At 37.7% G+C, this 14,493-nt stretch overlaps 1 protein-coding gene across 4 annotated transcripts in view; it reads left to right on the forward strand.

The window, feature by feature from the left end:
• Positions 1 to 14,493, forward strand: part of LOC124875723 (zinc transporter ZIP11-like) — a 210,338-nt gene that overhangs the window by 169,573 nt on the left and 26,272 nt on the right. For all 4 annotated transcript variants that reach the window (XM_047378067.1, XM_047378069.1, XM_047378068.1 and 1 more), the window contains exon 6: positions 6,340 to 6,507. In XM_047378067.1, coding sequence (XP_047234023.1) covers positions 6,340 to 6,507 — 168 coding nt within the window. The remainder of the gene's footprint in view (positions 1 to 6,339; positions 6,508 to 14,493) is intronic.

The following is a 14,493-nucleotide window of genomic DNA, read 5'->3' on the forward strand; positions in this document are numbered from 1 at the left end:
CTCTTCTATTCAGATCCAGAATCTACTGTAGGGACTATATCTTAATTCTGGCCTGGAAGTGCATTGGGATTCCCTAAAATGAGCTGGAGAATGTCACCTAGTAGAGTGATATCTGTGGAGGTAAACCTCCAGGACATGACACCTCTACCGCTAGAGATGTGGCAGACATAAAATTAGAGACAGAACATGAACCACAGGTAGTGGAAGGTGTTTTTTTAGAGACTCCAGTACCAATTTTTTTCAGGACTCCAGGACTGTCCCGGGACATCCCTAGTGTTCTTTATGTGGGACATGGTTTTTACAAGCTTGCAACGTTTTAAAAAAGGTTCCAGTTGATCACAAACACTGTGTCCTCTTGTAAAAGATCCTACCCTGGCCAAATGGTGTACGGTATCACTTTTAAGAACATTTTTTGAATGCTCTTCTCGCCTTTTGACAAGAGTGACTTGGATGACAGCACACCATTAACTCTCACACGTTGTGACCCACAGAGAGTCTAACAGCCAACCAACAAGATTTGGATTCAAATTCAAGATTTGGTAATCACATGCCATAAAGAGAGCATTGCTCAGAAACACAAATTCAGCTACATCCCTCCAGCTATCATTAGCAGTGAGAGATACAGCAATGTGTTCGGGGGGGGTGTATACACACAGTTATTTGTTATGACCTAATAGTTTGGGAAGTTCAATTCGAGAGAAATGGACTAAGGGTTTTTGACCTTTGAAAGCATTGTCTGATTGATGGTGTAACCAGAGCACCCCGAGCAAAAGTGCAGATCATTTGACATTTCCAGGCCAGATAATTCCTTTTTACTGCCGCCTACATTGCACAGCTTACACAGTTGGAACGCTCTTGCCGAGATCAATTGCTCACGTTCGAGAATGTATGGGGATGGGCAGAGGGGTAGAGAAGAGGAGAAAAAGCAACAAAATAGGAGGATTAACTGTTTGGACGTTAACACTGAATCGTTGTTTAATGTTGTTACAGCCAGTGAAGTAAAAAGAAATGATTAAAGCATTTAAAGCAGCTACAGTTTTCAGAAGGCTTCAGGCAAGAACTGATTTACCACTGTGTTTCTTGCTTCCTTTTCCAAAATAGTAAGCATTCTTTTGTGCAAATTACATAAAGAATATCAGTAGTTCTGCACACACATTGTCATATTGTCTTTTTTCAGCAGTGATATATTGGCACACAGGCAATGATTAGCAACTTGACTCCTGTAACACTTACGTTTTTACAAAATGCATTCACAGTTGCTTTTTTAGTGTTTAGTGAAAAGTCAGGTACTTTATATAAGTACCAATGAAATAAATAATAAATTAAAAAAAGAATTAAACGATGGAAAGACTAATCTGATATATATTTTGGCATGGTTCTATTAAACATCTTAAATTCACATGGATTGAGTTTGTGGAAAGAGAAAAAGTTAAAGATCCCTCTCACTGTGTGCTCCAAGCTTGTGAAATGTTATAAAGGAAGACCAAAGTCTGATCTTTGATTGTGTAAAGTATCGAGAGTAGATGTGACACTGGCAGAGATGTGGCCGGCTATTTGAGACACGGACTCAAGTTGCACTTAAATTGCAAAAAAGACTTCACACTCACCTTAAATGTGAGCCCTGTAGGCACATGACATGACTTAGACTTGAATCTTATCAACATCTTTATCCTGGGTAATCAGTAGTGCAAACAAGCCAGGATGTAAGAGTGAGACTAATATGGAAAAAGATGCACTTGCATTTTTAGCCAGCGATGTCCTGACACCGTGGGTTATTTTTGAAAAAAAAGGAAAATCTGTTTAAACTGTAGTTTCGTCATTATGACCACATGCCTGACTCTCCAACTGAACACTATAATGAAGGACATTGGGTTGTTTCAGAAGAAAATAAACATAACTCCGCTCCAACATCCATCTTGCTATTTAGCTAGTTGCGTCATTACGAGGAGGTGTTCTGTTCTGCTCATTCAGACATTCAGCATGCCCTCTCATTTAGTCCCTATGCTGTGCCTCAGTCGTGTTGTCTTTTATAACATTTTTTAACACCTGTATGTATTATTTAGATTTTACAACAAAGGTTTAACATTCAGATTTAGAACATGGTTTCCCAATATTATTCAAAATGTTCTCCACAGTGTGGCGGAGAAAGCCTCCAAACCTTGTATGAAGCAATTTATAGTGAAAGACCGGAAAATATGAAGACAGAAGTTATTGCAAAGAAAGAAAATGCTTTGTTTTAATCAGAAATAAAACAGGTTTTAATCTGTTTAAATTATTTTTCTTTGAACCTAAGTATACATAATAATTTCCAATGTTATAAAAATCACATCATATCAGTTTTTAAAATAAGATAAAGCAGCCTGTAACAATGTTTTACATGCTAATTTAAATGTTAAGATTGAAAGATAATTCATGCTGAATAATAAAACATTTAAAGATAATTGTTAAATCGCCATGTGTTAAATAACTGCTAGAGGCAAACAGCAACGGATTAATTCTTAACTTTCACTACCGGTCAAACGTTTTAGAACACCTTTCTCATTTTATGGTCTTCTTTATGTGTATGACTATTTAAATTTCACATAGATTCTCACTGAAGGCGTCAAAACATTAAATGAACACGTGGAATTATGTAGTAAACAAAAAAATTGTAAAAGGACTTGTGTTTTATATTTTAGTCTTTAAAGTAGCCGCCTTTTGCTGTGACTGTGACTGAAATATTAACCTTTGGCCGTCTCTCAATGAACCTCTGGGAAGTTCTTTCAAGACTCTTTGGAAAACCATTTCAGGTGACCACCTCATGAAGCTCATGGAGAGAATGCTAAGAGAGCAAATCAGTCATCAAAGCAAAATGTGGCTATTTTGAAGAATCTAAAGTCTAAAAATGTTTATATTCATTTCACACCTTTTTTTTTACTACATAATTCTATGTATGTTCATTCATAGCTTTGTTGCTTTTGGTGAGAATCTACAATGCAAATAGTCATGAAAATAAAGAGAACCATTAAGTGGGAAAGTGTATTTAAAACTTTTGACCGGTAGTGTACTATATTACCAGGGCTGCCAATTATTATGTATGGTGCTGTAACTGCATGTGGATTTTATGTACATAAATGACAAATGAAGGTATCGGGTCAGTGAAATACAAGGATTGTGGGAGGACAGATAAAAAGATGGTATACAGGGAAATGTTCACAGGACAGACTGACTGGAAAAAGAGAGCATCAGGCCTATAAATACACTTAGCATTAATTAGGACACACGATACTGGCATGAACCACCAAGGGTAATACAAACAAATCCGCAGGACTGAAAAAGGAAACGAAGACTTGAAGCAAAAGACTAAATTACACACAAGGACAGAGACTGACATAATTAAACAAAGGAACAAAAAGTGTACAGGGAGATGCAATAAACACAAATTTCATGAAAACAGCTAACATATATATATAATTTTTTTTTGGGGTGAATGTACATAAAAGTGGAACAAGCCTAGCTATTTAAAAGCAGTGCCTAATGAATAATGAACTGCTTATTGGCATTACATTTCATGAGTGCAGCGGAGGACTCGCTGAGTAAATAACTCTATTTGTGACTTCTGCATTTACATAATGGAGTCATCTCATTTGGAATGACATATGGAAATATTCTGTCATTTTACTGTTATTAGCCGTCTATCATGACACTCACAATGGATGTAGTAATTTGTTTTCCTTTATGTAATCTCAGGAAAGGCTTGGTGCAAATTAAATTGTGTTCAAGATACTAACAGTTTTTGTAATGCAGATTATGAACCAGTAAATGTATTTGTATTCAATTATAATCTATTTGCCTTTGTGGAAAATGTAGCTGGCCTGTATTTTGGCTGTACATCAATATTTTTTGGCATTGTTGCAAATTAGTTTGGACAGTATATTTTGATCTAATCTTTTAAAATCCTGTTTATTTAAATTGTTTTCTCAACATTTTTCTTATTTGAATCCAGTGCCTGACAGCAACTCTTCAGTGTTTAATAGAAAATCAGGTGAATTACCTGATTTTCAAATGAGACAAATTCATTTTTAGTCTACCAACAATATAAAGGTTCTGTGTTTGTTACAGAGTACTTAAAGGGCATATCAACCAAGATAAGATATAAATTTGACTTTTTACTCTGTTGAGGCTTGTAGGACACAATAGTTATATAAATTGCCAAAGAGCATTTTCATACCAGATAAACTTTATGCTCACAAACAACACACATGGTGGCTCAGTGATCTGGCTGTTTACTCCACACTCGAAATGTGTCATTAACTGTGTTGTGCCCTAATCTCCCACCTTTGGGGTTTTCCCTCTATTTATTTATTTACTTTTTTTAAAGATATTTTTTTGGCACTAGAGGCCTTTATTTTTCATTTTTCGACAGTAGGCAGACAGGACAGAGGGGCAAAAAGAGAGGGTGACACATTCGGCAAAGGTCGCCGGGTCCAGGACTATTTAGGAGGGTGCGTCGAGGACTATAGCCTCTATATGTGGTCACGCACTTAACCCCTACACCGCCATTCCAGGATTCAATCATTTTATTACCTTAAGACAAAAAGTCTGCTTTTGAAGGGAGCGGATAAATCCATCTTTCCAACCACTGTTTACGTGCCCTGAACTCACATACAGTGGGGAGAACAAGTATTTGATGCACTGCCGATTTTTTAAAACAATTGACCGTCTAGAGATAGCCATGAAAGTTAACTCACATCCTGCGCTGATTCATGGCATGCACCCTTCTCACTGTGGTTCTTGCTGCATCAAGGTGATGATGTAGAACATTGAAAAAAATCTGAACATAAGAGAAATAAGTTGAAAATTAATGGAACAAATTTGAAAGCCTCTCTGATTTAACACCTCCAAACACCTGGCAAACTGCAGCATAAACACACACCCTCAGAGCAGTTTGTAGCTTAAGTGGAGCTCTCAGCAACTGAAGCAAATAAAATACAAATGACCGAACCAGGTTTGAGTAAAAATATTGAACTTCTTCTACATAATCTGAATGGAATGAGCATAGCACCCTCCACAATTTTTGGCATGTCTGGAAAAGATGTGCAAAAAGACATAAAATTCATCTTTAATGCAGTAGTATAAACTCAGTAAAATGAATAAGAGATTACTATTCTTTTACAAAATGTAATTCATATAAAATAAATTAACTCAACCACTATATCATACATTAGTAGCGCTCTTTTGTAGTACTATTGTTTTACGTTTATTAGAGTGTCACTAATCCAATCGGTAATCCATGATTTCTGTTTTCCTGGAGACATATAGACACCTACAATCATTTCTCTCATCCACTCTTCAAAATAAACCTTTGTTTCTCCACAGGTCAACCTTCTTGCTACAGAACCATTCAGCTGCCATTAAATGACTGAACTCAATTTGAAAATGTTCAGTGCACTGTTGTGCTATAATTGTAAAAGGTTAATTTATTTTAAAGCCACCAAGGCTTCGAGTAATACAGAAGCCAATGCATATCTGCTAAATGCATGTAAAGCCCATTTTGATGTTTGCTGATTAGAAATGCATATTTCACCATGTAATTGTTACTCCCTTGGGACTTCCACTGACAAACGGGCTTTCTGGGTCTGTCACACAATCCAGTGATCACTGAATGGCAGCTTTTACACACAAAGAGCTAATATTTACTTGTGATCCGACCATATTAGAACGCAAACATCAATAGCTATGTGAAGACCTCAATAAATTTTTTACAAGTCGAGGTGGTATACGTAAATATCCTTGTCTTTTCCCTGATAGTCATCCAGAATCTTTTTGTATTTAAAGAAAGGAGGGGCCTTGAGAAAGGAGCTCAAACCCAGATGACTCTCCACACAGCTGCCCATTCACTGTGTGAAATGGGCCTGCTCATTTGATTTTCTACTCTGGAGCCTAATAGACATCGTCGGTGGCAGCTGGCAGTGTGCAGCTTTCAGGCATTGTCCCACCAGCTGACAAGCACTCCTGTTGGGAGTAAACTGAAGGCGTTATTTTGAGGCATGCTGAAGCCCTTTAGGGTTTTTCTAACCTTTATTTGGGGGCACTTCACTACGAGGAGAGCTTTCAGCTTTCAGTAGCACATTTTCACACCTGGAAGCTGCTCGGTCTTATCTGCTCAAAACTGAGTTACAGATGCACTCAGTTTTACTTGTTTTTGGGGGAAGAAAAGTTGGTAAATTTACGTTTTAGGTGCATTTGTTCAACAACGGCTTGTCTGATTTGGGCTATTGTCAGGTAATCTTATGTTTGTGCAGACTTTTGCCTAATGTTTATGTTGCTTAATCTTTTTTATGCTTTTTTTCCATACAGACAAAATTGACAATGGTGATGTCTACCAAAGAAGAAGAGCGACCAATTTGGGCCACTCCGATGGGCAAGAATCAGGAAGTAAAACACCAGAAGCAGTTGGTCAAACAGGCAACAGTTGGCGCCGAATTCTGCTGCTTATCCTAGCCATCACCATCCATAACATCCCAGGTAACACGAAGCTACAAGAAATAAAGGTTTTAAAAGTAGGAGAAGCTGAATTACTAGGGTAATTTACAGCTCTGCTTTACACAACATTTTGTGATGAACTAACTTGATACAGAACTGTTTCCCAAATTACGAGTGTCCTATGACAGCATCTGAAGAAATTTACCAGAATTATTTTATTTACTGTGTAGCCTATTTATTTTCTTCAGTATTCTTACAAGTTATAAGTAATTCATTTGTCATTTCATACATGTTAAAATATATGAGAGCAAAATGGCCTTCTTGGGTCTACAACATACCAGTGAATTTCCTTGTTGTGAATCTTCTTGTAGATGTAGGAGATCTAACAGCATTTGGATGATGAGCAGCACCTCTCAAATGTTTTGATGAAGCAGGAGAACTTTCCTTACAAAAGTACTCAAATCCCTTTATTTTTCACTTTACAACCACATACTGGAATGTAATTTATTTCAGACCAACACAGTAGTGCGCAATTGTAAAAAGGCATAATGTAAAAACTTGGGCGTATGTTTACCAGCCTTGTACATCAAAGGACTGAATTTTTGGCCTATTTTCTTTGCAAGCTACCTTAAGGTCAGCCAGGCTGGATGAAGAGTGTTTGTAAACATCAGTTTTCAAGTATTGCCACAGATTATTTAGATCAAGGTCAAAGGTTTGACTGGGCCATTCTAACACATGAATATGCTATGATCTAAGCCATTCCAGTGTAGTAATGTTTGTACATTTAGAGACTGCCCCAGTTTCAAGTTTTTGCAGTCTCCAACAGGGTTTCTTCACAGATTGCCATATACAGGGGTTGGACAATGAAACTGAAACACCTGTCATTTTAGTGTGGGATGTTTCATGGCTAAATTGGACCAGCCTGGTAGCCAGTCTTCATTGATTGCACATTACACCAGTAAGAGCAGAGTGTGAAGGTTCAATTAGCAGGGTAAGAGCACAGTTTTGCTCAAAATATTGAAATGCACACAACATTATGGGTGACATACCAGAGTTCAAAAGAGGACAAATTGTTGGTGCACGTCTTGCTGGCGCATCTGTGACCAAGACAGCAAGTCTTTGTGATGTATCAAGAGCCACGGTATCCAGGGTAATTCCAGCATACCACCAAGAAGGACGGACCACATCCAACAGGATTAACTGTGGACGCAAGAGGAAGCTGTCTGAAAGGGATGTTCGGTGCTAACCCGGATTGTATCCAAAAAACATAAAACCACGGCTGCCCAAATCACGGCAGAATTAAATGTGCACCTCAACTCTCCTGTTTCCACCAGAACTGTCCGTCGGGAGCTCCACAGTGATGGTTTGGGCTGCCATATCATGGCATTCCCTTGGCCCAATACTTGTGCTAGATGGGCGCGTCACTGCCAAGGACTACCGAACCATTCTTGAGGACCATGTGCATCCTATGGTTCAAATATTGTATCCTGAAGGTGGTGCCATGTATCAGGATGACAATGCACCAATACACACAGCAAGACTGGTGAAAGATTGGTTTGATGAACATGAAAGTGAAGTTGAAGATCTCCCATGGCCTGCACAGTCACCAGATCTAAATATTATTGAGCCACTTTGGGGTGTTTTGGAGGAGCGAGTCAGGAAACGTTTTCCTCCACCAGTATCACGTAGTGACCTGGCCACTATCCTGCAAGAAGAATGGCTTAAAATCCCTCTGACCACTGTGCAGGACTTGTATCTGTCATTCCCAAGACGAATTGATGCTGTATTGGCCGCAAAAGGAGGCCCTACACCATACTAATAAATTATTGTGGTCTAAAACCAGGTGTTTCAGTTTCATTGTCCAACCCCTGTACTTCACTCCATCAATATTCCGATTAACTCGGACCAGTTTTCCTGTCCCTGCTGAAAACCCCATATCATAATGCTGCCCCTGCTATTTTTCACTGTGGATATGGTATGTTCGAGCTGATCTGCAGTGTTAGATTTTTGACACACAACAATTTCCATGTCAAAAGGTTTGGTTTAGGTCTCATTTGACCAGAGCTGGTCTTTTACTGTGCCCGCCACGTGGCTTGTGGCAAACTGCAGATGCGACGTCTTGTGGCTTTCTTTCAGAAATGGCTTTCTTCTTGCCACCCTTCCATAAAGGATAGATTGGCTGAAGTTTACAACTAAAAGAGTAGTTGCTGTATACATGACACTTTTCAGATATTTAAGTGTGAAAAATTTTGAAAAGCAAACATTCCTTTCCTTCAACTTCCCTATTGGGCAATACTTTGATTTGGTCTATCACATAAAATTCAAATAAAACATACAGAAATTTGTGGTTGTATAATGCAGAAAAATTTTTTAGTGTAGGGCATTTGAATACTTTTGCAGTTTACGAAATGCTGGATGTTGCTGTAATGACAATCAAAAGCAAAAAGCAGCTTTCTCTGCAAATAATCCCTCCTTTTATCCATGGTAACAACATGGCAACAACACAAGTAGCAAAAAGCAATGGTGTGATTTTTTCCTGCAGGTAAGTTCTAAACTGTGCGTGGCAAACGGCTCCGACCCCCAGCCTCCATGTCCCAGCACACCGTATACCAGTGCTTCCTCACTTGGTCAGCTCAGTCAATTGGCTTCCTCCTCAGCAGTTGGCCATGCAGCTTCACGTTCACAACAAAAGTTGTCTATTTTCTTCCACAAATCATTCAAGGTTATCTTCATCTCATCAAAAAAAAAACACAAAAAAAAACAACTGGATTGTAGCACATGAGTTTAAAAACAAACTCTCTTTTCATAGAGGAAGCCAATTGGGAACATATGCCCCGAGTGGATAAATGGCTATTGTCAAATCTCCTTTTACCCCATTTTGCTCCTTTTCTTTCTTTTTCAGTTCAAGTGTAAAATCCACAACAGGTCTTTTAATATTAACAGATTTGAGTTAGCTGATTGGTGTAGTCTCAGATGTGACAGTTCCTGTATTCCATAAAGAGCTATCACAGTGCAACAAAGTCACGTACAATATTATTATGCTTCACCTGCTGTACATTTTAATACTGAACAGAAAGACTCTGAACGGAAATATGCTTCGAGATCATTTAAAAAAGAGGAAGTTTGAAAGCTGTTTTTACTGATATTGGTAGAAAAGCAATTATAAATATAACAAGACTGAAGAAAGTCTGCTCTTTTGTTTCTGTATGAGGCAAAAAAAAGCTGGACAGGAAGTGCTATAGTCGACCTACAGGGTTAAGTGTAAATAAATGGAGCACCAGCTCGACAGGGAGACAAGAGCACTTCAGGGTTGTCTGGGGCAGGCTGACAAGAAGGTTGATGGAGGGTTCAAGGTGTACTTGAAAAACTAAAAGTGAGACAACAAAAGTTAAAAGCTCTTAAGTTTATTATTTTCAGCAAAGGGAAGTGCTAAACAGTAGCCACGAGGTATTTTATGTATTTATACTGTCTGCGCTGATTCAACACAAGGTTTAATATTTATAGGATACAAGTGTAACCTTAAACATCATTACACACTGGTTTAGAACAACAAATGTTTTTTTCTTAAGGAAGTGTTTGTACATAGAGGAATGCTCATTCACGGGTATTTGAATGGATTAAGGAGGCTAATATTAGATTGGATGACCTTCCTGAAGCCCAGACCTTAACCCTGTTGAAAACCTGTGGATTGTCCTTAAAAGCCTCGTCCATTCCAGGAGGCCAACTACTTTGACTAATTACCAATTCTGCCCTGAAGAGAAGTCAAATGTCCAACCAAGATTATACCAGAAGTGTTACAAAAAGCTAAGATTTCCTTGGGGACGCACACCTAGATTTTGGTGCCTTTATATTCATTTAATTTAAGCGAATAAGGAGTGTAACAAGATTTTGCTATAACAGCATATTTGTCAAAAAAATGTAAGTCTGTCCTGCAAAGTGCTACCCAGTTACTGTCATAAAGTACATTTAGAAAATTTAAGCAATTGTTATTGGCCCTGGAGGTGGCTGTGAGTCCATTAAGCTCCACACCTTGCATCTATCTGTCATATTCATATTTTGACTATGAAAGAAAGTAGTTCTTGAGTTTTTTTCCACTTGTGTTGAAGGAATTGGTGAATAAAGAAGTCGGTACAACACCATTTGGTGTTTAATTACTTTTCTGGCAGAATTTAGGTTACTTGGAAAAAAAAGACAATGACAGTTATTTTTTACCACCACTGGCTTAATGTTAGATGCTTGCTTGTCAAGTCAATGCTGTGACTTATTAAACTTGAAGATGATAATTCTGAACAGAGATTCTCTAACCCACAGTTTGAGATTCGTGTAACCTTTCTTCTGTACACAGCACTACATTTGTGATCCAGTCAAATCTGGACTTTGTTATTGTACACTCCTTATGGATTTTTTAGGCGGTTAAATCTTTACTATATTTTGGAAAACCAAAAAATTGGGATTCTTAGATTAACCCAAAGTATCTCAAGAACCCAACTTTATGTATCGTCTTCTGAACTAAGTTTAGTATCACACTCCAACTATGTTGTAATCAGTACCTTTAAATTACTGAAATATTTTATTTCTGTTCACTCTGAATAAAACTCCAGATTTTAGTTACCAGCCCTAAACTGTTACTACTGACCAGAACCATCTGAGTATGGAGTTGTCCTATCCCCAGTTGCCCTCAGGTAGTTCTTAGAGCTTTTTTTTTTTTTTTAAAAAGGCCCCTAATAACAGGAACTTTAAACATATATGTCAGGATCTGCCATTTTGGACTTTGTTTTGGTTTTGTTTACTTTTCAGTTAGGTGTTTCTATTCCTTTGGGTTTAGTAGTTATGTTTGTTTATTCCTTCTGTTACCCTAATCTTAGTTTTGTTCTCTCTCCTGCCCCCTAGTTTTAGTAGTTATTTTTCCCCTCACCCATAGTTCCCTTGGTGGTTGCTTTCTCATTCATTTATTACTTAGAATAGTTTTCTCTTCTGGTTATTATTATAATTATTATTAGAACAGTTCTCTTTGCTTCTTTGGGTTTTCTAGTTTAGTTTTTTGCTTAGTGTTTCTGTGCTTGTTTACTGTTAGATTATTTGTTCATGCTGCATTGTTCTAGTTTATTAGTTGCCCTTTTCCCTTTGGCCTAAGACCCCTTTTTGTTATCTACCCAGTAGCTTGTTCCCCTTAAGATTAGTTGTTCTTTCCCAGCCTAGCTCTTTAGTATAGTTCTTCATGTCCCTACTTTGTCTAGTTAGTGTTCCTTCCAGATTTAGCCTTGTGTTTTATGTTAGGGTTTATATTATATATATATAGGGTTCCTTAGGTCTGTTTTCCATTAGTTTAGCTTTCCCCCATGCCCCTGTTTAGTCCTTCCTAGAATTACTATTTATGTTCCCTAGAATTGTCTTTAGTTTTCCCCTTCTCTCTTTGTGTTCTCTAGCTCGCGTTTCCATAGTAACATATTTCCTCAGTTCCCTGGCCTGGTCCACACCTGTTTCATGTTTCCTCTGATTACCTGCCTCCCTGTCTCATTGGTCCATACTCCACTTCCCTCAGCTTATAAGCTCTCTAGTTTTCATTGTTCCTCGCTGATTCCCTACGTTGACAACCCTTGTTGTATTCCTGAGTTTCTCCTTATGGTTTGTTTATCTCCTGACTATACGCCTGGATTACTTGCCTGTAAGTCGTTGCTTTAATATTAAAAACGTCTTCTTCTCACCATGTGGCCTCCTCGCCATGATCTGCATGTTGGTCCTGCCACCAAATCCACAACGCTGACAATATATTTGAAACACCATTAAAGAAGCCTGTAATGTAACCTGTTTATCTGGCTAAAAGACCATTGAACACCTGCAGTACAGTCATAGTATAAGGAATTCACCCAACAATAAGAAGACGTAGCCGTTGACCTTTGGTGCATGTCTTCCTCTCTTTCTCTCCACCCCATTTTCTGTCGGTCAACTTACGAAATAAAGGCCCCTGCAGTGTCTATATGTGCAAAGCAAGTAAGGACGTTCTCCAAAAGACTTGCAGGTGTAATTGCAGGGAAAGGTGATTTAACACAGTATGTGTTGCACACTAAATAATCATTCCGTGTGGATTTTACGAGTTCTTTTATTCTTCACAACTGTTAAAGACAGATACAAAGTATCAGTGAACGCTTATTGCTGTTGGCTTTTAACAATTTGGCTCAAATAACAAACAAACAAATTAAATAAACAAATTACAATTGCAACAATTAACGAATTAGTTCAACATAGTTCCTTTCTCCAAATACACAACAATTATAGCGGCACTATACTGTAATTCTCATCTCCCTAGTAACCGTTGGTTTAGCTGCTCCGATCAGTTAGTTTAGCTGCTAGTTCATTCAAACAATTAACTAACATTTGCTAACAACACTACAATTTCGGGGATAACCGGCCTACTTCCCCTCAGCAGCTAGACTCACCACTTTCTTACATATTGCTGTACTTGTGTATAGTTGTCTGTTTTATATTTACCTGTTAAAGTATCAGTGAACGCTCCCTCCCGCAGCCGTTCACTGCATTATTGCCGTTGGCTTGCTGCGGTAGGAGAGCCCACTGAATTTGAGACGCCCTCTGTTGGCGAACTGCTACCACTACATGCTTCTTCCAACTCTTTGTATCAATAACAGAAATGGAGCCTGATTAACTATTTACATAAAACAGAATTGTTGTATTAAAATAAAACAAACCAACAGGTAGGGGGAATGTAACTATATTTAATCTATTCTGTCACATATGGATCCAGTTTGGATGAGTACACCAGACTTTTCAGTTTGTATTTGTTTTAAAAAAAGTAAAACCTGCAATCATTTTTCTTTTTTTCCCAGTCATGCACTACTTTATGTTGGTCAATCACAAAGATATCCCAATAAAATGCTTGGTAGTTTGTGTTAAAAAATGTAAAAAAGGTTCAAATTGGATGAACATTTTATGCACAGCACTATTTTATCTCTTGCATTTCAGCATTTTGCACTGTTTTCCTACTTCAATTCCAATGTACAAAAAGCTGAGCTGATTTGCTACATGCCTACCTCATAACACTAAAAGATTAGGTTAAAAATTCAATTAAACTTTCTGTAACTGCAGCAGTAACTGTGCCTGTAATTATTGTCTCAAATAAGCACCAGAAAAAGAAAAACAAAAAAGAAATTCTGCCAGAAAAACAAAAAAAAATCTCTTGGTGAAAAAGCCAGAGGCATTTGGTCACGTAGTGCTGATGGAAAATCATTCACACATCCCCACATCACAGCTGCTCATTGAGCTCTTTTTCTTTCCCTCTTTTTTCATAGATAACAATGGGTTACCAGCCTGTTGATGAAATCAGAGTCAGAAGTGTTTTGTGGTATTTTGGCAGCATTGAGTTTTGGCTGACAGCACTGCAGTAAAACGACTGTCAGATATATGATTAGTTTGAGAACTGAAGAGGGCTTTTCAAAAAGAACCAATGAAATGTAAATCAATATATGAAAGCCTAATCCTGTTAGAAATCCTTTGGGTTTAATTTAGACCTTTTGTTCCCATGTATTCCAATAAAACCCAATACCTAAATACCTCCAAAGTTAATACTACAGTCATGCATTTATTTCAAGCCCTCATTTTGCAATAGAGTCACTTTTTGGAGCTGCGCAGTTCCCCTCACTATTCATGTTTCAGCTGCCATAAAGTTACTCAGTTTATTTTGATCAAAAATTATAAAGCACAGATGTGGCTCTAAGTATATAAAGTCTCTGTGCCTGATAGCGATGATGGAAGTCTTGACTGAATTTGAAGTCTTTGTAGTGGGTCAGGAGCATACATATAGTACCAAGACTTTATAATATAAATGTATTTTTTGTATTTCATCTATGTTCTGCAATTAAAAAAAGACTAAAGCTATTGTATTAAATTGATATTATATTCATACAGTACAGACCAAAAGTTTGGACACACCTTCTCATTCAAAGAGTTTTCTTTATTTTCATGAGTATGAATATTGTAGCTTCACACTGAAGGCATCAAAACTATGAATTAACA

The sequence above is a fragment of the Girardinichthys multiradiatus genome, chromosome 10 (assembly GCF_021462225.1).
Source record: "Girardinichthys multiradiatus isolate DD_20200921_A chromosome 10, DD_fGirMul_XY1, whole genome shotgun sequence".
Lineage (NCBI taxonomy): Eukaryota > Metazoa > Chordata > Actinopteri > Cyprinodontiformes > Goodeidae > Girardinichthys > Girardinichthys multiradiatus.